Source organism: Entelurus aequoreus, linkage group LG02 (assembly GCF_033978785.1).
Source record: "Entelurus aequoreus isolate RoL-2023_Sb linkage group LG02, RoL_Eaeq_v1.1, whole genome shotgun sequence".
NCBI lineage: Eukaryota > Metazoa > Chordata > Actinopteri > Syngnathiformes > Syngnathidae > Entelurus > Entelurus aequoreus.
Genome location: NC_084732.1, coordinates 29,985,012 through 30,010,482, shown reverse-complemented (window position 1 = coordinate 30,010,482; position 25,471 = coordinate 29,985,012). Strand labels below are relative to the sequence as shown.

Here is a 25,471-nt window from a genome sequence, read left to right as displayed (position 1 = left end):
ATACACTAATGCTAATTAGTAGCATGTGTATGGCATACCTAATGTAAATTAGCATCAAGCTAGCGCATTTTGAAAAGTGCACCCTTACTTTTAAATATGTTGTACCAGGCAGGCTTGCTTTGTTGGCATGGAAACTTGCAACACTACCTAGATTCAGTCTGCTTTGAATGTGCCAAGTGCTTGAGCCGCTGTCAAGTTTGCAACCTGACATGATGTGTGAAGTGAAGTGAATTACATTTATATAGCGCTTTTTCTCAAGTGACTCAAAGCGCAATCTAAGTTACATTTAAACCAGTGTGGGTGGCACTGGGAGCAGGTGGGTAAAGTGTCTTGCCCAAGGACACAACGGCAGTGACTAGGATGGCGGAAGCGGGGATCGAACCTGCAACCCTCAAGTTGCTGGCATGGCTGCTCTACCAACCGAGCTATACTCATCTGTCTTGTGCAACGTATAAAAGTACCGCTTATTTATTGAAAATGTCATCAATGTTCAATTCACTAGCTATGTAGTTCATACCGCTCCCAACACCCCTATGGTATGATCATGGTGACCGATCCAAACCGAACTGGAAACGAGGTGTTGATAGCTTGAGTGAATTATGGAAAGTCAATATTCAAACTCACTCAAGAGGGGGTCCAAAGTTTTCAATAACTCTCGCCTCTGCAGAGAAGATTTTGCAGTATTCCCGAGCCAGATTTTGAATTTTACACTCCTGCACGCAAACAAATGGAAAACAACCTGTTAGAATTCAAAAATAAAATATCCAATTTTGACAGTTTCTCTTGCCCACCAGCTTGACTAAGTCCATGTTCCTGTCTATGAGGCTGTGCTCCTCCCTGCCACCATAAGCAACATGGCGGCTGGTTTTGATGACACATGTGTTTCCGGACTCAAACAATGGCTCCAGGCCATAAATGACCTTAGCCCTCCAGACTTTGTGGGTGCAGCCTTCGGAGATACAAGGTTTCTGCACCATTACGCGGCCAAACAACTTGCTGCCCCAGATGCCACAGTCAGCCACGCCCTTACTGAACACCTGTGGCGTCATTTCAATTTCTTCTCCAACTTGACGAGGGAGGAAAATAATTAGGATAGGCTTTTAAAACGTTCAGCTAGATTCAAGAACAGCTTACCCCCAGGGTCCTCGCGCAGAGAAATTCCAGCCAGAACTACGACAAAAGTAAAGACTGCAATGTAAGAATAGTTGCAGCTAAATAAAATGCTTTATAGTTGCAAAATGAGCACATACTGTCTGGACCAAGCAGAAAGTCAGTTGAGTCGCTCCCGTAATCGTTAGTGATTGTGCATTTGTAAACACCAGAGTCTTTACTTGACGCTTGAACGACTGCCAGATTGACCTGACTTTCGTCCGCCTCACTGGGAAAAAAAAAAGAAAAACAATATTCCAGAGGACTGATTTACTACCGGTAGTCGTAAAAAGTCACGTTCAGAACTTACTTTCTCTTGATCCGAGCAATCTCCGCTTGATTCTTGTACCAAGTAATTGTAGAGTCGCTGAGAATGTTGAAGAACTGGCACCACAGTTTCAGGTGTCCCGATGCGTCCGCAAACCTTTCACTTCGGATTTTACGGATAACTTGAGGTGCTGGAAAGTAGATACATGACCATAACAACATAGCAACTGGTTTGTGGAACATCTTTGATGAACAATCCAAGAGTAACCCTTCTTTCCACCAAGTAGCACATTTTAGTACGGGAAAACCATGATCAGACCCTTTAAGATTTCGCAGGTTTTTTTTGTGATTGTAGCTGCAGCTTTTTCAGAAAATTGCTACAAAAGTTGTTTTGACTTTTATAAATGTGTTATCAATATTTTAGGTGTTTCTTGTAACCTTAACCTAAATTAGCACAGGATTGCAACCAAAATGGGAAAACAATTTTTTGTATTGATGTTTTACTCATTTTGTACCACACTGACCTAAAAGTTTACGGATGGCAGTAAAAAAACATATTTAGAGCTTATTATCAAATTATTGTACAGTTTAATTGATTCTAACTTATATCAATAATAATAGTAATAAATTATAATCATTAAAAAAAGACATAGCCAAAGGCTTCCTTATTGTCCGCTGTCTGTCTGCTCTGTTGTGCACAATTTGCAGATATTCTCCATGTTTATTTTACTGTTGAAAAGTGTTTGTCCATCTTAAACCTTTATTTATGTTCCAACACATTTGCCCCCACACGTTAAGAGCATTTGTGAGCTGTTGAGAGCGATTTATAGTACTCATTTTTGTTGGTAAATGAGAGACAATGAGAGATTATCATCACACTTCAACAGCAGGTCAGCATTGCAAATTAGAATATGTTCTTAATTACCTTACCCTGAATAAATAATGGCTAAATAAATGCATACAAACATGTAAACTAGAAAGTAAGGACGTTGGTGTGCTCCTAAATATTTCAAAACTACATTACCCAAAAGGCTGTAGCGCTGTAGACTGGGAACCGGGAGTAGGTTTGAGCTACTTCAATCGTGCGGATTGATCAATAAAGAGTTGATATATTGTTGGACGTTGCTGATCATGCTTCTTTTCTTCTACACAAGACACACACATGAGTTTTGGGCTCTGAGACAAATTTGATTGGTTCAAATGACGTTGATTAGCCAAAGTATGAGGGGAAGTTGTAAGGCCACGCATTATTTTGCTTGCATTGGTTAAACTTTTATAAAATGGAGGGCCTGCCTGACCTGGCTTGAGTTTCAACTAGGCTCACGTTTAACATCGTAGCTGCAGGACAGTGTGTAAGAGCTCACTCACGCCTGGTTTGTTTGGCAAGTGTGAACGCATCGATCCAGGTTCAAACACAACATTCTCATCTGGAACCAGAATGCTTGTAAGAGGAGGGCCCCGGCATGAGCACATGCACGAGTGCTCAACATGGATGCATCGTGCTCATTATTACGTATTGTGTAATAGCTTGTGTAATAGAAATAAACCATCAAAGTAGCAGTGATACAGTATTTTAGGACGTGTTGGAAAACATGCCCAAGACCAATAGTGATATGGTAGTTTTGGTTGTAATCTTTTTCAATGGAAACACCCCAAAAATTTGCATTAGGTAAAAACCAAACCATACTACTTAGTAGAAATGGGGCTATGAAGATATTTAACATGATTGTGTGCTGATTTGAACAAACAGTCTGTATTGTGATAAGTTCTAAAGATCGTCTCTTTAAAGGGTATTTACTCGTCACACGTACAATTAAATCTGGTGTCTGCATTAACTCATCTCATGGTGTGCAGTTACCGTCTGGTGCTCTGGGAATCCAGATTTGTTAGAGGAAGTTGACCGGAAAATAATCTCAAATTGTTTTAACTTTTTAGTTAATTTCGGAACCAGAACACCTGGATAAAAATCATAAAGCAACTGCTAACTACACTTCCACCATGCCACCATAAAACGGATTCAAAATATTTGTATATGCACCCTTTGTAAATGTTATTTATTTTACCTTTGCATGGGTCAGGTTTGGGCTTCTCACTTTTGTCACTTTGGTGTTCCTCATTGGGTGTTTGGCTCAATGGCGTTGTCATCTTCTTCCTAGCCAGCAGTGGCGACTTCTTCTCTAAAGAATAAGTCTGCTCATCTTTGGGCTGTTCAAGAGGTGACTGTTGCGCAGAGTCTGGAGACGAAAGGATTGTCACAGGACTTGTGGAAACGTTGCTGTCTGGCAAAGACATAAGTGGCGACTTCTCTACAGGAGAAGTCTTCTCGTCTTTGGCTTGTAGAAGAGGTGACTGTTGCGCAGAGTCTGGAGACAAAAGGATAGTCACAGGACTTGTGGAAACGTTGCTGTCTGGCAAAAACAGCAGTGGCGACTTCTTCTCTACAGAAGAAGTCCTCTCGTCTTTGGGTTGTAGAAAAGGTGACTGCCCCGCAGAGTCTGGAGACGACAGGATTGTCACAGGACTTGTGGAAACGTTGCTGTCTGGCAAAGACAACAGTGGCGACTTCTTCTCTACAGGAGAAGTCCTCTCGTCTTTGGCTTGTAGAATAGGTGACTTTTGCGCAGAGTCTGGGGACAACAGGATAGTCACAGGACTTGTGGAAACATTGCTGTCTGGGAAAGACAGCTGTGGCGACTTCTTCGCTACAGGAGAAGTCCTCTCGTCTTTGGGTTGTAGAAGAGGTGACTGCCCCGCAGAGTCTGCAGACGACAGGATTGTCACAGGACTTGTGGAAACGTTGCTGTCTGGCAGAGACAACGGTGGCGACTTCTTCTCTACAGGAGAAGTCCTCTCGTCTTTGGGTTGTAGAAGAGGTGACTGTTGCGCAGAGTCTGGAGACAACAGGATAGTCACAGGACTTGTGGAAACGTTGCTGTCTGGAAAAGACAACAGTGGCGACTTCTCCTTTACAGGAGAAGTCCTCTCGTCTTTGGGTTGTAGAAAAGGTGACTGGCCCGCACAGTCTGGAGACAACAGGATTGTCACAGGACTTGTGGAAACGTTGCTGTCTGGCAAAGACAGCAGTGGCGACTTCTTCTCTACAGGAGAAGTCCTCTCGTCTTTGGGTTGTAGAAGAGGTGACTGTTGCGCAGAGTCTGGAGACAACAGGATAGTCACAGGACTTGTGGAAACGTTGCTGTCTGGGAAAGACAACAGTGGCGACTTCTCTACAGGAGAAGTCCTCTCGTCTTTGGGTTGTAGAAGAGGTGACTGCCCCGCAGAGTCTGGAGACGACAGGATTGTGGAAACGTTGCTGTCTGGCAGAGACAACGGTGGCGACTTCTTCTCTACAGGAGAAGTCCTCTCGTCTTTGGGTTGTAGAAGAGGTGACTGTTGCGCAGAGTCTGGAGACAACAGGATAGTCACAGGACTTGTGGAAACGTTGCTGTCCGGAAAAGACAACAGTGGCGACTTCTCCTTTACAGGAGAAGTCCTCTCGTCTTTGGGTTGTAGAAAAGGTGACTGCCCCGCACAGTCTGGAGACAACAGGATTGTCACAGGACTTGTGGAAACGTTGCTGTCTGGCAAAGACAGCAGTGGCGACTTCTTCTCTATAGGAGAAGTCCTCTCGTCTTTGGGTTGTAGAAGAGGTGACTGTTGCGCAGAGTCTGGAGACGACAGGATTGTGGAAACGTTGCTGTCTGGCAGAGACATCTCTTGTTTCTCAGGTTGATGATCAGGTGGTAAATTAGTCTCTGTGCTCTCTGCTAGTGTGGCCTTAGAGGTAAGTATTTTGCGGCGGGCCCCTAAAGCTTGCTCTTGTGGGGTGGCAGAAGGCGAAGGAGAGTCACAGTCTTGTTTCCTCAATAACATACTGGCTTCAGGATTTGAATTGCGTACAAACGCACTCCCAAAAATGTCTTTAACCAGGGACTGGCTTTTTTGGAAACAAAGGTTTTCTTGTGTGACTGTATCAAGGACACATTTATCGGCAAACATCTGCACCTCTTGTGAACAAATGGTTGGATTAGGATCTTCTATTGTGTCTTGATCTACAACTGTTTGGGAAGAGTGTTGAGTTTCATTGGTGAGTTTAATTTCTGGGATTATCTTTCTATTGAGCCCCATATCTTTCCTTTCATTCCCATCATCTGTAGCTCTTAATGCAGGTTTTTGGGTTGCCTCCTCTTTGGGATTTATTGAAATAGAAGGTAAATAACCTACATGGGGCGTGTTCAAGAAACCTTGATCGTCTTCTTTGTCAAGCAGGGCGGGGACAGACGGACTAGGATCTTTTTGAAAACTTGTGGAAATTGCATCTTGAGTGTTACTCTTGCTGTCATTATTTGGCTTTACAAAATGTTCTCTCAGATATGTTCTACCCACAATACTATCTAAAAGGCTTTCTGGTTCTGACTTCTTAACTTGAGATTCACATTTGTTGTCATAATTTGTTATGCTTTGGTCTTCAGCATTAGTCAGACTTGCTAGCTCCAACTCCAGCGCCCTTATTTGGGCTCTTAAAATCTCTGCAACAGATACGATTCTGGTCACAGGTTTGGAGATTTCTTGGAAGCCTTCGGGTTGCTGCTCATGTGAGTTTGGATGTTCTTTGGAACGTGGGGCAACAGTCTCAGTTTTAGTCTGTTCATTAGTCTGTAATTCAGTATTGGGCTTTAAACTAGACTCTGTCTTCTTTCCCTTAGACGCACAAACATTGGAGGCTTTGTCTACTTTATCTCTGGTGTCTTCAGCCAGTTGAATCTTGCCTGAAGAAGACGTTGAACCCAGCACCACTGACTTGCTAAGATCATTTCCTTCTACCTTCTCATTACCTTTTATTCCTTGTACAGATTTCGCAACTAAGCCATTCTGGCTTTTCTGGCCTGCAGATGAAATGAGGGCCGTCTTCTGAGGACGTGCAAAAAGGCTTTTCTTTGATCCAGTGGATTGATGCCTTGTGTCCTGCTTTAGCTCAACAATAGGTGTGATAAAATTGGTCAAGCGGTCTTTTATTGTGGCTGAAACCTTCCGTTTTGGTTGTACGCCTACCGAACGCCGGTCAGGTGGAGGCTCTGGGTTGACAGGTGCAACATTCCCACTCATCCTAGTGCGGGCTCGTGTAACCTAGAAAGACAATGCAAGCAGAGGTTTCCAGGCTGTAAATACAAATTATACTTTATCCCTGGCTATGCTGGACATGGATACAAATATTGTAATTCTAACAACAGCAACAGTGTAACCAGAAACAGAAAACCCCCCCCACTGGAGATACCTTGGGAAACTTGAGATAAGATAAAAGACACAAATTTAACATATTTTTCTAAATAGTTTATGAACTCAGCTGCAGCCATTTGGAGGCGTTTATTTGAAAGAGTCCTTGTAAGCCTTTATCTGAATTTGAATTTGTTTGTACAAATTGTCGAAGTTACAAAAGTACAACTAAGAGAAAATTTAGCTGAGTCATTCAGATAAGAATTACGATGATTAGGGTGTGACTTGTACCATCGAACTAGTGTAAGTAAGTAAGTAACATTCATATGACCACTTATATGACCATGCCAATGTGTATTTGTATAAGTTTAAGGGTTTGTTTGTATGTACATTTTACAACACAGTACTCATGTGCTAGTTTATATATGAACACAATTACAAAAACAAAAACTTTTTTGGATCTGAAAATATATTTTACCAACTGCAAAACAAATGTAAGTTTTAGGAAACAAAATTACAAAACTTTACATGGAAGGAGACATGAAATCGGCATAAAACAACTAAAGAAGGGATGGGCACCTTTCACATTTGAACTAATACGGTACTGATTCCCAAGGGTACTGAGCAGTACCAATTTTCAGAACTTTTACGTGTGTTTATGTGTTAAAAAATAATAATTAATTTTTTAATATTAAAAAAAATATATATATATTTTTTTAATATTAAACAGTGAGTTGATAATGACAACTGTGCTGTCCAGTAGTTATATCTTGTTGACTGGCACTTCTGAGTCTGATTTGCAAGTAAACATAGTTTCTTTATTGGAATTAAAAATTGCAACATTACCTCGTGGCAGACCAGCTGAGTCCGCTACTATGAGTGCTTGTTTCCTTGCCAAGTGTTTGAGCCGCCAACTGAACATGACGTCATTTGCAACAATGGTATTGAAAGATGGCACTGTTTGATTATACATGAATCGATACCCGCTAGTACCAACAGAATTTGGTTGGTACCAATAAAAGTACCAAATTCGGTACCAATCTTTAAACTCAAGAAAATAATTTTTGGAAATTAAAGTTCTTTTATCATAGACTGAACAGTTGGGTTCCTTGGTTGCTTTTTACAAGGCGCCGCTTGGTGGTGACCCATCAATCTTCTGTTCTTGGACGGGTTGTACTGAAAACAAATTTTGTTGTACTTTTTAAGTGCAATGACAATAAAGTTCCATTCTCTTCTATGTAAAAGTAGACAAATGTAACTTAAGTTTATATTAGCTTAGCATGAGAATCACTGCTATACGCTCATTATGGTCACAATGTGCAAAAATAAACCCTCTCCTTCTGACCTATTATAAAATGTATTATTATATTAAAACTATTGCTTGTGTAAGTATACAACTTGATACTGTTATGTTACAGCAGTGTGGTTGAGTTCAGTATGTCACTTCAATGAGTTGAGACCAGCCAGTGTCAAATCCACATCAACGTCTGTGCATGAGCTTTTATAATTAGCCAGAGAGGTTCTTCTCCATGTGTCACATGACATTCCGTAAAAGATGAGATAAACTAGCCTGGATTATCTTCACTCTTTGTTCATTTCAGAACACACATTTTAAAATCATGCATTTCAATACAATCAATTATCATAAAAATGCATCTAGAATATATACAGTATAGCTAAAAACATTACTATTTATTTGCTTCCACCATATCAAATGAGGCAGGCTAAGACCTTTGAACACGTTTCGATGCTATTTTGCGTTTAGGTGTAGCTGCAATGGCATGTGAGTCATTTTAAGAGGCACTTGGTCTGAGCACTGTTTTGTCTCACTGATGACAGTAGCAGTGCACAGGATTGCATAAGCCTGTCTAATAGGCACTCACAATCCCACTGCAGCAGGAACATTTGACTGATAATTGCAACAATAAACATATCGATCTATTCCTTGTTTTGATTGTTTTTTACATTGTGTTACATGTGTGTATTTTGACACTATTTGCTACAGGAGTAGTGCAAATGTTACAGTTTACAACGTAAATATTCCAAAGATTATTGTTATTAATGAGTTGTTACAATTTGTACGCACCAAATTTTATTTTAGTTTACATTTTCCTATTCTATGCTCATAAAACACGACTGTTAACTTCTAACCTTTGACTATCTAATGCAGTGGTTCTCAAACTTTTTCATCAAGTACCACCTTAGAAAAAAATGGCTCTCCAGTACCACCATCATGATCAATACAGAAGCGTAGTAAGGCTAAGTATTCATTAAGACAAGGCATAGGTTTTATTAAACAAGTACCGTATTTTTCGGACTATAAGTCGCACATTTTTTCATAGTTTGGCCGGGGGTGCGACTTATACTCAGGATCGACTTATGTGTGAAATTATTAACACATTACCATAAAATATCAAATAATATTATTTAGCTCATTCACGTAAGAGACTAGACGTATAAGATTTCATGGGATTTAGCGATTAGGAGTGACAGATTGTTTGGTAAACGTATAGCATGTTCTATATGTTATAGTTATTTGAATGACTCTTACCATAATATGTTACGTTAACATACCAGGCACGTTCTCATTTGGTTATTTATGCGTCATATAACGTACACTTCAGCCTGTTGTTCACTATTCTTTATTTATTTTAAATTGCCTTTCAAACGTCTATTCTTGGTGTTGGGTTTTATCAAACAAACTTCCCCCAAAAATGCGACTTATACTCCGGTGCGACTTATATATGTTTTTTTCCTTCTTTATTGTGCATTTTCGGCAGGTGCGACCTATACGGTATACGGACTAAATACGGTATATGACTATTTTGGCCACTGTAACATTGCACACTTTGAACAGTAACACTGTGTTTGAACATAGCAGAATAAAACACTGTACTTTAATCAAGTTATTATTTGGAGTACCACTAGATGAAGCCTGCATACCACAGTTTGAAAACAACTGAACTAACATTTTTACTAAAGCATTGAATCTCATTTTAATCACCTTTTTCTGTGACAGTGTAATTTTAATGTGATCACCAATTTATGTAGGAAGATTTAGGCCCACCAAAAAAGGGGGACCACTGGGGGACGTGGGGGTTATTTTATGACTGGAAGTGAGGGGGGTTTATGACCCCCCCAGGAAGTGGCCGTGGCTTCTACGTACCTCTAAAAAAGGGGGTTAGCGGGGGATTGATTTATGACCCCAAGAAGTAGGCATGGCCTAGACCGTAAACAGGAAGTATACCTCGTATCCGGCGGCCACTTTATTTTTGTAGTTTTTTAAAGCTGTCCACCATCTTGGTTGTAGTCCTTAATGATTTATGACTCCTACAGGCTGACAAGGGTATTTCAGTTTGTAGTTTTGGTGTGCAGTAGCCATCTTCGGTGGAGTCCAAGAATTTGTCTTTAAAAATCATGGATGTTAGTGTTTAACCTATGAGACCGTCCAAATACATGATGAATCACTATTCATGATTACATGTACTCCAGCACCCCCCGCGACCCCGAAAGGGACACAAGCGGTAGAAAATGGATGGATGGAAGATGAACTAATCGATTTCATCATCAAATATGTCAGCCAGATGCATTGTTGCAGGTTGTAACAACACCACTAAAGAAGGGGTCAGCCTGCATACATTTCCAAATGATGCCTGCATACATTTCCAAATGATGGGAATATGAGGAAAGTATGGACCTCTCTAGCCAAACTGACTCGCGCAAAATGGGACAGACCAAGCGAGAAATGTTTAATTTGCAGCCATCATTTTAATGATTCTGACTTCGAAGAAGAAAGGTTTTAATTGGCATTTGGAAGGAAAAAATGTAAAAGAACAAATGTGAACTCGAAAATTAGGTGCACTCTTGAGGGCAGAAAGACTGAGTTGGTAGCTGTAGAAAAACGGAAAAAGAAAAGCAGACCTGGCGCTCAAAAACGAAAGCGAAAGAAGATAAGCTGCTTGTATTCTATTTTGCGTCCTGGTCTACTGATGTTTTCCTCAAGATGCTTGAGGAATTGCTAAAAGAGCATGAGGAGACACAGGCTATGGTGTCTATGGAAGGGGAGATGAAGGAGCAGGACAGTCTAGAAATTATTTATTTATTTTTTCCTCAATATGTTAACCGTATCAGATTTGAAGTAATCATGGACCAGGGTGACAAAAACATGCAATTAAGTGACCAAAATAATAGTTTTATATGCCTTTATCCACACTATCTATGCGGGGAAATGGGCCCGAGTTCTGTAGATGATGTCACACCAAGAGAGGGCGACATATCGAGTCTGGCGATGGAAATGGAACGTTCCATGTACAGTTAGTTATCTACCCATTAATCTCTACAACTGATTCGTATTATAAGAAATGACTGCCAGATTCATTTTCAGGAGCAAATCATACAGTAAGAGAATTAGTTTTTGAATTTTGGTCCTTTGATAATATTTTAAAATTGTGACAATTTGATTCAAAACTAATTTCAATCAATCAATCAATCAATGTTTATTTATTAGCCCTAAATCAGAAGTGTCTCAAAGGGCTGCACAAGCCACAACGACATCCGCGGTTCAGCGGCCACATAAGGGCAAGGAAAAACTCACAACCCAGTGGGACGTCGATGAGAATGACTATGAGAAACCTTGGAGAGGACCGCAGATGTGGGTAAACCCCCCCCCTCTAGGGGAGACCAGATGCAATGGACGTCGAGTGGGTCTGACATAATATTGTGAAAGTCCAGTCCATAGTGGATCTAAAATAATAGTGAGAGTCCAGTCCATAGTGGGGCCAGCATGAGACCAAATTTACAACCTAATTTGCTTTGTATTAAATACATTTGACGAGACACAACATGTTTTTACGGACACGTGCATATCATCATACTCGGTATGATGCAGTGCAGTTCTACATATTGTTATATTAATACCACCCTGACAATGTCAATCAAAACACTGTTGATGCAGCTGAGTTTAGGCCTCATCGGGGACATAGCGACAATAATGGTGTCACAAGAAACACATAAAAGGCCCGCAAGTTCCTATCTTTCCAGAAGCTCTGAGTGTGATTCATATAAGTTTACCTCATAAAAAGGTTAATGACTAGTTTTCATTCCATGGACTTTTGAAGCCATTGCCAACATGCTGCATGTGTAAACACACGCCTGTCATGAAGCTCCAGTGACACATTGTTGTTGCTATAAATAGCAGCAGGTTACGACACAAAGCCCCGCAATGAGCTCATGGGAAAAAAAAGCTCACCTCACTCGGCACAGACGCATTCCCCGGAGACAGCTTTGTTTCCTTTTTGGGGGGCTGAGCTGCAGTCTGCTGGGGGGGTTTCCCTGGTAAAGCGGTCTGGCTTGGAGAGACCAGGTGCACTGATCCATGATCTGCATGTGTGGAAGTGTCAGCTTTCTCAGCCATGATTGGAACTTTCTTTGTTCTTCTCAGGTCCTCCATAACTCTGCTTGGAGGTGTACTTTTCAGTCTGGAGGTCATGTGAGGACTTTGAGTCTTCTTCTCTGAGACTTTTTCTTTGGCTTTAATGTCACTTGCCTTCTCTTTCTTTACTCTTCCTTGGGAAACTTCCAGAGGAGGCCTAACCAGCTCCTCCGAACTTCCATTGCTTGGATACTTCCCACGTTCTGCCCTGTCAGGCAGGAATGGAGGGATGTAACTTTCCACTTCCATCTCCTCTTTAGACATCCTCTCAGCTCGCTCCATATTTGCACTGCTGGAAATCCTAATCTTCTTCTTGACAAAAGGACTCTTACCACCGACACTTCCATTTTCTTGATTGACCTGACCGTTTATTTTGGAAGAAATCACAGGGCTTGTCTTTTCCTCCACAAGCCCCTCTGCGTGCTCCTCCAACCTCACCTCTGACTCCAAAGTCACAGATTGTCCGCCCTCCTCGTTGCTGCCCTCGTCCTCTGTGGAACTGGGCGTGCTCAGGAAGGCCTCCATGCTGGAGCGCCGCTTCCTCTGCCAGCGTTCCGGGCTGACGGTCCGCAGTGGCTCTTGGTTCTCCTTGCCTTCAATTTCCTTGCTTCTGTTCTCTGCTTTCTGCTTGAGCTTGGCAAAGTAGCGCTGGTGGATCTCGAACTCGCCCATAACACCCACCTCCAGAACCCCAGCGCAGGACACGATGCCTTTACTGTTACTGGCCGAAGCCTGGTAGATGGCAGCATCGTCCACAGTGCAGCTGCAAGGACAAGACCACACTGTAAACCCTCGTTAATTCACCCAAATCAAATTCAAATGAAAATACAGTTACTCAAGTGTATTCAATTAAGACATCGCTTATTCCAAATGAGTTGAAGTCCACTTAAAGGGCACCTTTGAGGAATTTCGAAATAGGGCAGTCTTAGTAAATCACACGCAATACGCCCACTAATAGCACACACAATTTTATAGTTTGCTATTTGTATCTTAGTAGATCAGGCTCAAACTGTGCCTAAAATACACAAATGTTCTCAATTTTATCATTCTTTACCTTTAGAGTTTAATTAAAAATATACAATACAAAATATACAACACAAAGTAGCAAGAAACACATCAATAATGAATAAAGCAAAACATGTTGTAGACCAAAAATCACTTCATATTCTCTACTGCTCATTAGTGTTACCATATCTGCGTTATTGTGTAGAAATATGGGGAAAACACTACAAATGTGCGCTTCATTCGCTAACTGTGTTACAAAACAAATAAATTAGAATAATACATAATGTTGGATATAGAGAACATACAAACCCTTTATTTATTAAATCACAATTATTGAAATTCAACGATTTGGTGCATTTGCAAACAGCTAAAATGATGTACAAAGCAAACTATAACCTGCTACCCAGGAATGTAAATGATAAATGATAAATGGGTTATACTTGTATAGCGCTTTTCTACCTTCAAGGTACTCAAAGCGCTTTGACAGTATTTCCACATTCACACACACATTCACACACTGATGGCGGGAGCTGCCATGCAAGGCGCTAACCAGCAGCCATCAGGAGCAAGGGTGAAGTGTCTTGCCCGAAGACACAACGGACGTGACTAGGATGGTAGAAGGTGGGGATTGAACCCCAGTAACCAGCAACCCTCCGATTGCTGGCACGGCCACTCTACCAACTTCGCCACGCCGCCCCTGTACAACAATTCTTCTCAACAAAAGAGTAGAAATATAACCTTAGAGGAAAATCTCATTTAAAACATTTGTATGCTCGTACAACACTTAAAACGTTTAGCATATCTGTATGTGGAATTACATTTTGGAACGGATTAACCAAAGAAATCAAACAAAGCACCAATATGATTCCGTTTAAGAGACTGTTCAAACTACAAGTGTACACAGAACAAGAATTATGATGATCATATTGAACCCTTTTTTTTCCTTTTTTATTGAGACAAAGGTTATTTATGTATTTATTTTCTGGAATTGTGTGATGCATTACATTGTATTGTATGCATGTTCGAAATAGACTGGAACTGAACTGAACTGAACTAATTAAACCCATATAAAGAGTTGTTTTAACGAGTTGTCGCAGCCCAGTTTGTTCAGTAAGTATATTGAAAATATGCCAATTAAACCTTGCTTCAGTACGACTAAAACCTTCAGAGTATACATACTTGTAAATATGCAGGGAGTGGTTTTGTCCATTGCGAAATATTTCATATTTTGGGAGTCCACACAATCTGTCCAGCTGCTTGTCATCCTTATACCAAGTGACTTGAGGGATAGGATATCCTGAAAAACAAAAAGCACCATTTTTTAGATTAAGTCATATCATACATATTTTGCATTAAAACACATTTTATTTTTGTACATGTTTAGAATCATTCATAGATTAAAATGTTTTGTAGAATATGCATGAATATAATATGACTAATAATTATATTGCGTAATTATTATTTTTGTGAAATCTATGTTGAAATAGTACAGAATTTAAAAAAAAAAGTGAATTATGTATTATAATATGTATATGTCTATGTACCGGTATATATATATGTTTGTTTGTTTGTTTTTAACAAATGTTTTTTAATTTGAGTATAACAAGGAGATAAATAATCAATTACTTTTTTTTTCGGGGATACGTTATTTTTTGCTATTTTCTGCTTCCTTTATGCTCACTATATTTTTTGCGAGAATTCCTACTGTATGTATAGTGCAAAAAATGCACTAAATTAAAGATTCAGATATCCATCCATCCATTTTCTACCGCTTATTCCCTTCGGGGTCGCGGGGGGCGCTGGAGCCTATCTCAGCTACAATCGGGCGGAAGGCGGGGTACACCCTGGACAAGTCGCCACCTCATCGCAGGGCCAACACAGATAGACAGATAACATTCACACTCACATTCACACATATATCAAATATTTTTCAGAATGGGCCTCACTACTATTGTGTTCTACTTTTAAATAATAGACCTCACGCAAAGAGATAGCAATGCCGACCTGTAACCACGCAGTAGAACTTGACGTTGGAGTTCTCCGACACAGCTCTGGACCTGAGAGTAGTTGGAAAGCTTGGTTGTTGGACCTCTGTCAGTTGTGTTATCACGTTGAACAGTGTGCTCCTGTGCACATAGGTAAAAAGACATAAAAAAATAACTGAGACTTGTATTTTAAGTTGTACAAAACCCACAACCAGTGAAGTTGGCACGTTTTTGAATTCGTAAATAAAAACCGAATACAATGATTTGTAAATCCTTTTCAACTTATATTCAATTGAATACACTGCAAAGACAAGATGTTTAATGTCCAAACTGAGAAACGTAATTTGTTTTTTGCAAATAATCATTAACTTATAATTTAATGGCAGCAACACATTGCATAAACGTTGGCACAGGGGCATTTTTACCACTGTGTTACATGGCCTTTCCTTTTAACAACACTCAGTAAATGCTTGGGAACTGAGGAGACCAATTTTTGAAGCTTTTCAGGTGGAATTATTTCCCCATTCTTGCTTGATGTACAGCTTAAGTTGTTCAACAGTTGTGGTATTTTAGGCTTCATATTGCGTCACACATTTTCAATGGGAGACACGTTTGGAATACAGGCAGGCCAGTTTACTCTTTTACTACAAAGCCACGCTGTTGTAATACGTGGATTGGAATTGTCTTGCTGAAATAAGCAGGGGCGTCCAAGGTAACGTTGCTTGGATGGCAACATATGTTGCTCCAAAACCTGTATGAACCTTCACAGATGTGTAAGTTACCCATGCCTTGGGCACTAATACACCCCCATACCATCACAGATGCTGGCTTTTGAACTTTGCGCCTATAACAATCCGGATGGTTCTTTTCCACTTTGGTCCGGAGGACACAACGTCCACAATTTCCAAAAACAATTTGAAATGTGGACTCGTCAGACCACAGAACACTTTTCCACTTTGCATCAGTCCATCTTAGAGGAGCTTGGGCCAAGCGAAGCCGGCGGCTTCTCTGGGTGTTGTTAATAAATTGCTTTCGCTTTGCATAGTAGAGTTTTAACTTGCACTTACAGATGTAGCGACAAACGGTAGTTGCTGACAGTGGTTTTCTGAAGTGTTCCTGAGCCCATGTAGGGATATCCTTTACACACTGATGTCGCTTGTTGATGCAGTACCGCCTAAAGGGATCGAAGGTCACGGGCTTAGCTGCTTACGTGCAGTGATTTCTCCAAATTCTCTGAACCTTTTGATGATATTACGGACCGTAGATGGGGAAATCCCTAAATTCCTTGCAATAGCTCGTTGAGAAATGTTGTTCTTAAACTGTTTGACAATTTGCTCACGCATTAGCACCTACTCAGTGGCCTAGTGGTTAGAGTGTCCGCCCTGAGATCGGTATGTTATGAGTTCAAACCCCGGCCGAGTCATACCAAAGACTATAAAAATGGGACCCATTACCTCCCTGCTTGGCACTCAGCATCAAGGGTTGGAATTGGGGGTTAAATCACCAAAAATGATTCCCGTGCGCGGCACCGCTGCTGCCCACTGCTACCCTCACCTCCCAGGGGGTGAACAAGGGGATGGGTCAAATGCAGACGACAAATTTCACCACACACAGTGTGTGTGTGACATTCATTGGTACTTTAACTTTAATTTGTTCACAAAGTGGTGACCCTCGCCCCATCCTTGTTTGTGAATGACTGAGCATTTCATGGAAGCTGCTTTTATACCCAATCATGGCACCCATCTGCTCCCAATAAGCCTGTTCACCTGTGGGATGTTCCAAATAAGTGTTTGATGAGCATTCCTCAACTTTCTCAGTCTTTTTTGCTACTTGTTCCAGCTTTATTGACACATGTTGCAGGCATCAAATTTCAAACGAGCTGGTTTTGAGTTTTGTATTTATAAAACACATTAATGAGAATGACCAAACAATCCACTGTCTATTACACTCCAGTCCTGGAGGTGGCGGCAAACGTAAAACAACCGTAAAAATAACACTCATGTAAAAAAAGAAATGCAGACTCAATAAATTCAACTTAATAAATGCACAATGATGGCTTGCATGCAGCTCATTATGGCGCTGCACACACACACAGGATGTACATGTCGTGCTGCTGATCCATGTCTGGTGTTGCTATCCTCTTCACTGCGAGGGTCAGTGCTCACTTTCACAGTGCGATGCACGCTACTCATAAGTGAGTAAACAAAACCCGACTCAAATGCTTTTAAATGAGTATACAAACACAGCCTTTTGCCTGCCGGCAACAATTAATGCTGCTGTTTGATTCACTCATGATTAGACAGGAAATACTACTACTACTGAAAAGGTCATCATGCTTTTATTCATTTACTGTTCATGCACAGTTGCTGCTCTCAGTGTGATGAATCTTGATCTAATTAAAAAAGTAAAAAACACAATATGGAGATATGTGCTGTTCAATCAATTTTGTTTAGTTTTTCTTTTATTAAAAAGTAATAATACAATTTGGGGATTTGTATTTGTTTTTTTATTTAAAAGTAAAAATAAAATAGTTTTTTCAATTAAGTTAGTTTTTTTTAATAAAAAGGTAAAAATTTAATCAACTGTATTTATTGTCTCTAACTAAACAGTAAAATTCCGATTTGGAGATAAAAGGTTTTTAATCCACTTTGTTTTCTTTTTTTAATGAACCAACAATCACCTGCTGTACCCTCCTCATAGAACCCAGCACCAAACCTGGGGGGACCGTGCCTTCTCCATCTCAACCCCCTGGCTGGAACTCTCTCCCCCTTGCTCCCCTCCCCTGTCATAATCCCACAATGTTCAAGAGACTATTAAAAACCCACCTTTTCAAAAATGCTTATAGAACTGGGCTAACCACCTCATAACACAAAGTTATTTTTCCTTTTGCACATTATTATGTAGATTGTTTTTTTTTTTAAATTAATATTATACTGTATGTGCTTTTATGATTATGATCATGTTTTGTTTTGATTATTTTGTAACCGTCTTTGAGTGCCTTTTAAAAGTACTATATGAATAAAATGTATTATTAATATTATTTATTATTATCTGCTAAGGGTAGACAATCCCCCAAATAGTCCACCAAGAAGATTCTGTTCAATCCTTTCGCCAGTGACCACAGACCAAGTATTAGAAATGTCAGTCCAATAGCTATTTAGGCATATGTAATAAATTAGCTGGAGACTGTTGGCACCGATCACACGATTCAGATGTTCCGTCATACATCTTAGCTAGTCGAACCTTGGTATAATAAATACAATGTACTAGCTTGCATTGGATGAGGCTGTGTCTTGCACAAATAGAATACTTATGAACTATACTTAAAATCTCTGTCCAGCAATCCTCAGATAGGGTCACTACAAAATCCTCCTCCCAAAGTGACTTATTGAATTTAGAAACTCAAGGCGTACATTTTTTTTTTTTTAACAGAACGCATGATTGGCAGTGATGGGTGCAAGACTAGAAATAGTCTGCAAGCCAAAATCGCACTTAAGCTGAACCCAAATGCTAAATGAGGTTTTTTCGATTGGATTTTTCGTAAAAGCGAATGTTGATGAGTGAATTACGAACAAAACTGCGGTTCTGTAGATATCTAAAAAAAGTGTTGATTAGGGACTGAAAATGTATTACAAAGTTGCTGGAAAGAGGCAACCGTGTTGTCAGTGTATAAATCTTTAATGTTGTTGATCCCCAGACTTGACCATCTTAAAAAGGCACTATCGACAAGAGAGGGAGGGAACGCATGATTAGCAGTGATGGGTGACTAGAAATAGTCTGCAAGCCAAAATCGCACTTAAACTGAACCCAAATGCTAAATGAGGTTTTTTCGATTGGATTTTTCGTAAAAGCGAATGTTGAAGAGTGAATGGGAGAGTGAACCAGAGCCCTAAGAGATACTGGTTTCGTTGAGTTTGCCTCCATAACCAGCCATATCAGAGGAGGAGTGGAGGAGGATCAAATGCTTTATATTGCAGCCAATATTCAAGAATTATAATGTTAGTGGCTCAGTAGTAAAACCTAAAGTTTAATAGTACTAATCCTCCCGACGATTTGGGTCCCTGCAAATATTGCTTACGAAGCTTTATTCCAAATGTGATTTACGAAAGAAGGACTGAGGGAGAAAAAGCGGTGTGCACTGGAACAAATAGGAAAACCGCGATAGTACATTAATTTTAACAGTTGACTATAAATCAATAGGACCAGCTATTAAAATTTCCCTGGATTCTGGATAACAGTAGAACAAAGTTGGCTTTATAAAGCTCTGCAAGTGTATGTGTGACCTGGACACCCAAGTATCCATCCATCCATTTTCTACCGCTTATTCCCTTCGGGGTCACGGGGGGCGCTGGAGCCTATCTCAGCTACAATCGGGCGGAAGGTGGGGTACACCCTGGACAAGTCGCCACCTCATCACAGGGCCAACACAGATAGACAGAAAAAACTTAAAATTGTGCAGGGGTTATTTTGTTAGCAGCAGAATCTGTAGGAAATATTTCCCTTTTCGGGCAGCACGGTGGACCAGGGGTTAGTGCGTGTGCCTCACAATACGAAGGTCCTGGGTTCGATTCCTGGGCTTTCAGTGTGGAGTTTGCAAGTTCACCCCGTGACTGCGTGGGTTCCCTGCAGGTACTCCTCCCCCCTCCAAAGACATGCACCTGGGGAAAGGTTGATTGGCAACACTAAAATGGCCCTAGTGTGTGAACGTGAGTGTGAATGTTGTCTGTCTGTCAGTCTGTCTGTCTGTGTTGGCCTTGCGATGAGGTGGCGACTTGTCCAGGGTGTACCCCGCCTTACACCCGAGTGCAGCTGGGATAGGCTCCAGCGACCTTGAGAGGGACAAGCGGTAGAAAATGGATGGATGGATATTTCACCTTTACCCAAGTTAAATTTTTAATCAGACAGCTTAGAGACTACTTAGGGGAGCCGGGACTGATACGGAAAGGTCCGAGACATATAGGAGGAGGTCATCTGCATAGAGAGAGACTTTCACCTACACCAGGGGTGCTCATTACGTCGATCGCAAGCTACCGGTCGATCACGGAGGGTGTGTCAGTCGATCGCCAGCCAGGCATTAAAAAAATAGTCCTAAAAATGAGCGATCATAAATCTTCACTATGACGTCACTTTCGTCACTTGATTGACATTCACGGCACCCGAGGGTCTTCTGAGATGACGCTGGCTGCTGCCAGCTCATTATTAAGAAAAAATTACCGACAGGAAGGCGAGAAACACTTTTTATTTCAACAGACTCTGGCGCCGTACCTGTCGTCAAAATTCCAAAGACCGACTGCACAGTTGCACAATAAAAGCACTGCTTCATCCTGCCTGCACTAACAAAATAAGAGTCTCAGAAAGCTGGCGTGCACAAGCTAGCAAGCTACGGAGTTTGCCGCCAATGTATTTCTATTCCTATCAAAGCAAGTCATCAGAATCAGGTAATACACCAACTTATATTCTTGTCTTCATGAAAAAAAGGAATCTATATGTGTTAAACATGCTTGCATTATCTTTAAACACCTTAAACTTGTTAACAATATTAACTATATGTGTTAAACATGCTTGTATTATATTTAAACACCTTTAACTTGTTAAGAATATTAACTATATGTGTTAAACATGCTTGCATTATCTTTAAACACTTTTAACTTGTTAACAATATTAACTATATGTATTAAACATTCTTGTATTACCATTAAACACCTTTAATTTATTAACAATATTAGTTATTTATCATTTATAACTATATGTGTTAAACATGCTTGCATTATCATTAAACACATTTAACTTTTAACAAAAACCTATATTTCATAAATAAGTAAATATAAATTATATATATGAATGAGGTAGATCCCCGCGACTTGATCAATTGAAAAGTAGCTCGCCTGCAGAAAAAGTGTGAGCACCCCTGACCTACACAATGTGCCTACATATACCTGTAATAAGCGGATTGGCGTGAAGCGCTGTTGACAGAGACTCAATGGCAAGAGCAAAAAGACAACAGCACTGCCGCATAGAGCGATATAGGCAAAAGTATTGGGATTGAATATTATTTGTCCTGACCGAGGCCACCGGGGATGAACAGAGAAGTTTAACACACAAAATAAAACTATTACCAAAGCTGAATCTCTCCAGGACATAACATAGATAGTTCCACTGCCTCTTAGGTGTTGGAAGCAGTCACATTGTACAATATATTGAAAAGACATTATGGATTACAAAAGAAGAGCCTATTTTGAATAAACCCGGTTTGATCTGCATTAATAATAGAAGGGAGAATAGTGTTAAGACGTAAAGCTATCAGTTTAGACAAGAATTTGAAATCCACATTTAACAGGCTAATAGGACAATATGAAGTGCACAAAGAGTAATCTTTGTCTTTTTTCAAGAAGAGAGAAATTGACGCTTGGGTAAGCGTTTGTGGGAGGGGGCCAGTTTTTAATGACTCATTGTACATATCCAATAATAAAGGGGCAAGTTTATGCCAAAACTTTTTTTTAAATCTAATCAGGTCCCGAAGATTTACTGCTTTGTAGTGACTGACAATGCTGCAACAGTCAGTTCTGCAGCAGTGACTGGTCTCTCCAATTTCATCACTGCAAACTGATGAACTGAGGGGGTGTCCAGATTATTAAAAAGGTTGTCCAGATCAGGGGTAGAACATTGAGTAGAGGAGTATAGGGATGTATAAAAATCCTTAAATACATTATTTATCGCAAGGCCATCAGTAATTATGCCTGAATCCGTTTGAATCAGCATAATATGATGGGAGCCCGAAATCTGGCATAATCGATGCGCTAATAATTTGCTTTATCGTCATGTTTAAAGAACTGGAATCTTGACTGGAGCTTTTTTTCAATGGCGGGAACTCAGTAAGAACATCCAGTTCTGCCTGTAGAGAGAGCCTTTCTTTGTAAACATCTAGGTTTTGGGAGACAGCGTAAGAGTTGTCTATCAAGGATATGGCTTGTGTGAATTTATTCTTCCTGAGTCTTTTCTCATAACTGGTACAAGAGATTATCTCCCTCCTAATGTACGCCTTCAGCATCTCTCAGAGCACAGAGGCCAACACTCCGGGAGTCTTGTTCAACAGTATAAAGGAATCCAATTGACACAAAACAAAATCCACAAATTCCTCATTTAAAAGTAATTGTGTATTAAGACGCCACGGGGCATGCATGGTTTTTAGATTTCTAAAGCGTACATCCATTACAATTGGAGCATAGTCACAGATAACAATTGCATTGTATCTGCATGTAGGTATAGATGAAAGTAATTTGCTATCCACTAAAAAGTAATTAAGGTCTGATAGACGTGAAAAAAGACTGAATATTGCCTTTTAATAGGGTTCCTAAAGTGCCAAACAGCTGAGACAGAAAATTCCTCCATAAAAGACTAGATTACCTGAGCGATGAAGCTATGGATCAATCCAATAATTTAAGGTTTCAGACTATAGGACGAGGTCTGGACGCAGGGTGGTCGTTGCGATCGCCTGGGGGAAAATGAGCCTCTGATCTAAGTCGACTCGCATCTGCCAGTCCCTGGCTGCATTCAATGGGCTTGGATCAGGATTTGAAGGTCTTGTCTTCAGCTTTTCCCCCTCCCGAAGAAACGCTGGTAGGTGTCCGCACACATCCTGGTTGTTGATGGGTTGGGCGTTGATGGATATCCTCCTGCACTCAACTTTGTCAGCTAGACATCTGAGGACCTGGTTATGTCTCCACGTATATCTGCCTTGAGTGAGGCTGGTTCTACAGCCAACCATTATGTGCTTGAGTGTTGCTGGGGTTGTACACAGGGGACAAGATGGGTCCTTTCCAAACCATTGTTGCAGGTTTATGGGAGATGGTAGCGCATCATATGTTGCTCGAACGATGAAACTCAGCCTGTTGGATTCCATGCCCCAAAGTTCGCTCCACGTGAGTTTTTTCTTTTCAACACCCTCCCACCTTGTCCAGCGGCCCTGTGTGGCTTTGGAATAATAAGTAAAATGGTAACCTTGACTGATGTAAAGAAAAGGAAAACATACAAACAACCCGACCCCAAAACACCTGCAGAAGCAGTCCTCCGAAGAAGGTGCGCGCATCCATTCCTCCCCAAACGAAAAACCTTTATGCCTCTACTACACTAAGCGACAATAAAAAAAAACCTAACTGTACAGTGGGCGTTGGAAATGTGACATGTCGTTAACAAGTGAAGTGCCCTAAGGTAAATGTTCAAACAAAAAAAAGACCATATGGATACAGCTTTCTATCAGCAAAGAGCTCTTGTATATACACACTCGAATATTAGTCATTTTGACAAAACGGACAAAGGGTAAACATAGCAACAACACTGTCTGAGCGAGGCAGAACAAAATCAATAAGCAAGGCAAGACTTCCACAAACTCAAACAATAGTCCCGTTAACAAAAACGAGCCCAGAGCAAACCCACTAGTAACACTATCCGAGTGAGGAAGAACAAGTCCAACTAGTATCCAGATAAGTTATCTTACGCTCCTGGGATTTGCAGTCCTTAAGGCATTGACATCAGCGATCATCAAGCATGTTAGCGTCTTAGACTGAGTCCAGTGCAACTCACATTTTGATATTTTCTCCAAAAAGTCTGAACTGGGTCTTCGAATCTGTGTGTCTGGCCGTTGGATAAAGTGATCCGCAACGTCGCCGGTGAGAGAAGTCCAAACCTCACGTTGGAACATGAATGTAGCTTTTCCTTCACCAGAGCAAAGGCGGCTCGTTTCCGAGCTACGGCGGGGAAAAATCGAAAACCTCTTGCCCATATAGGATAGCGGAGCCCGTCGAAGAATCTGGTTCCGGATTTGAAATAAATTCACTCGTACACCGAGCGGCCAATGAGGTTCGCCATCTTTAGGCCTAGTGTGCAGGGTCCGGTGAACACTGTCCAACATGGACTTGTCGTCAAGCTTCAGCACATCCGGTGAACTCAGTCGGATGGGGGCCCTCACAGTCCTCAGGGAGGCCAACCACTAAGACAGTGTTCCACTTCAGGCGGCCCTCCAGATCATTGCATTTTTTTTAAGAAGAGCGCAACGGTGGCAGTTAACTTGTTGACGCTAGCACAGAGTACGGTCACCTCATTAGCATTAGCATTAGCAGCAAGCTCCAGGCTAGCGATGGCCCTGCTACGAAAGAATGCTCTCGATTGGTTTATCTGACAACGGATTTAAGATTGTCGAGAATGTCGGCTAGCATTTCGTCCGTCTTCTCCATCATCCGTCTTCGACGACCGATTCCTCCATGATATCTGGAACCGGAGACGCACGAGTTGTAGACCGACCTACGCTGTCGGATTTCCATCGGCCAGACATCGCGGAATTCACAGACGTAATTTACAAAAAAAGCAGCTTCATACGACAGGTTAGTAAAAAGTATGGTCGAGTTGACGGCTCGAGTTAAAGTGCCAATAAAACATGAAACAGGTCACATTTCCACGGAGCTCCCACCGTCCATGCTCAACCGGAAGCTCTATAATGGATTTTGTCTCTTCATGTGGTGTAAATGACGTGTTATGAAAATATTACGGTAAAGTCAAAAGGCCTATGACGACATACGTCGGTGTGAAAAAAACAAAAAGGTGTCAGTAACACACTACCTGTTCTCTGGCCTCACATTGTCGATATAACTGCAGCTTCCGGGCCGGCTGCTCTCATTGCTCCTATTCCCATGGCTGGGTATTCCATTGGCCGATAAGGAGCGTGCCGTTGTCCGTCGTGAACTCATGTCGGAAAAAGTTCTCCGAGCAAAAAAATAAACCTTTTAAAAGTTGATGTCAGCTAAAAAGGAAGATGGTAATCGGAGACAAAGTGATGTTATATGAGACAAAGCGGTGAAAAATATCGTTTGATGCTGTGCACTCACCATAGACAAAGTTGTGTCTCTGCTTTGACAGATGCCCCAAGCTCTGACTTGGGGTGCTGTGATTCCCAATCAAACATGAGCATGCGTGCGCTGCTTCTGCGGCCGCGCTATTAATAGTTGGCCCTTTAAATAGGCACAAGGGTGCATCACACTTTCCCCGAACTGTCTTCACTCCATTGTGTACAATGCGATGCACATGGCGTCCATACCATACATCCATCTAAGAGAAAGATAGTCTTTACAGAGGAAACAATGACTTAACTGTTCAAGCCTAAGTCAAGGTTTTTAAATTTTTCCTTATTTGTCATTTCCTTATTAGTATTTCTGTAGCAATGAATTTAAAATTGAGTCATGTTTTACGAGACTAAAAAAACGGTTATAAATCCCAGTCAATATGCAAAACTGATCATGATAACACATATACTGACAGACTGCATGTCTGAAATATTTAAAAAAATAAAGTTAAAAACAAGATAACAAATACACTAGTGATTAAAAAAAGTTGAGTGTAGTAAAAAAAAAAAGGGGGATTTTTTTAAAAC

At 40.9% G+C, this 25,471-nt stretch overlaps 1 protein-coding gene across 1 annotated transcript in view; it reads right to left on the bottom strand.

Annotated features, from left to right (window-relative positions):
• The window catches only part of LOC133632472 (alpha-protein kinase 3-like), a 30,909-nt gene extending 5,809 nt beyond the window's left edge, over positions 1 to 25,100 (bottom strand). Inside the window, exons 1-11 of the mRNA XM_062024901.1 lie at positions 24,930 to 25,100; positions 24,664 to 24,844; positions 15,071 to 15,192; positions 14,246 to 14,363; positions 11,879 to 12,824; positions 3,480 to 6,543; positions 1,460 to 1,607; positions 1,251 to 1,378; positions 1,135 to 1,170; positions 792 to 1,066; positions 625 to 713 (exon numbers count right to left, since the gene is read on the bottom strand). Of these exons, the coding sequence (XP_061880885.1) occupies positions 625 to 713; positions 792 to 1,066; positions 1,135 to 1,170; positions 1,251 to 1,378; positions 1,460 to 1,607; positions 3,480 to 6,543; positions 11,879 to 12,824; positions 14,246 to 14,363; positions 15,071 to 15,192; positions 24,664 to 24,791 (5,054 nt within the window). The 5' untranslated portion in view covers positions 24,792 to 24,844; positions 24,930 to 25,100. The remainder of the gene's footprint in view (positions 1 to 624; positions 714 to 791; positions 1,067 to 1,134; positions 1,171 to 1,250; positions 1,379 to 1,459; positions 1,608 to 3,479; positions 6,544 to 11,878; positions 12,825 to 14,245; positions 14,364 to 15,070; positions 15,193 to 24,663; positions 24,845 to 24,929) is intronic.
• Between the last annotated feature and the right edge of the window lie 371 nt (positions 25,101 to 25,471).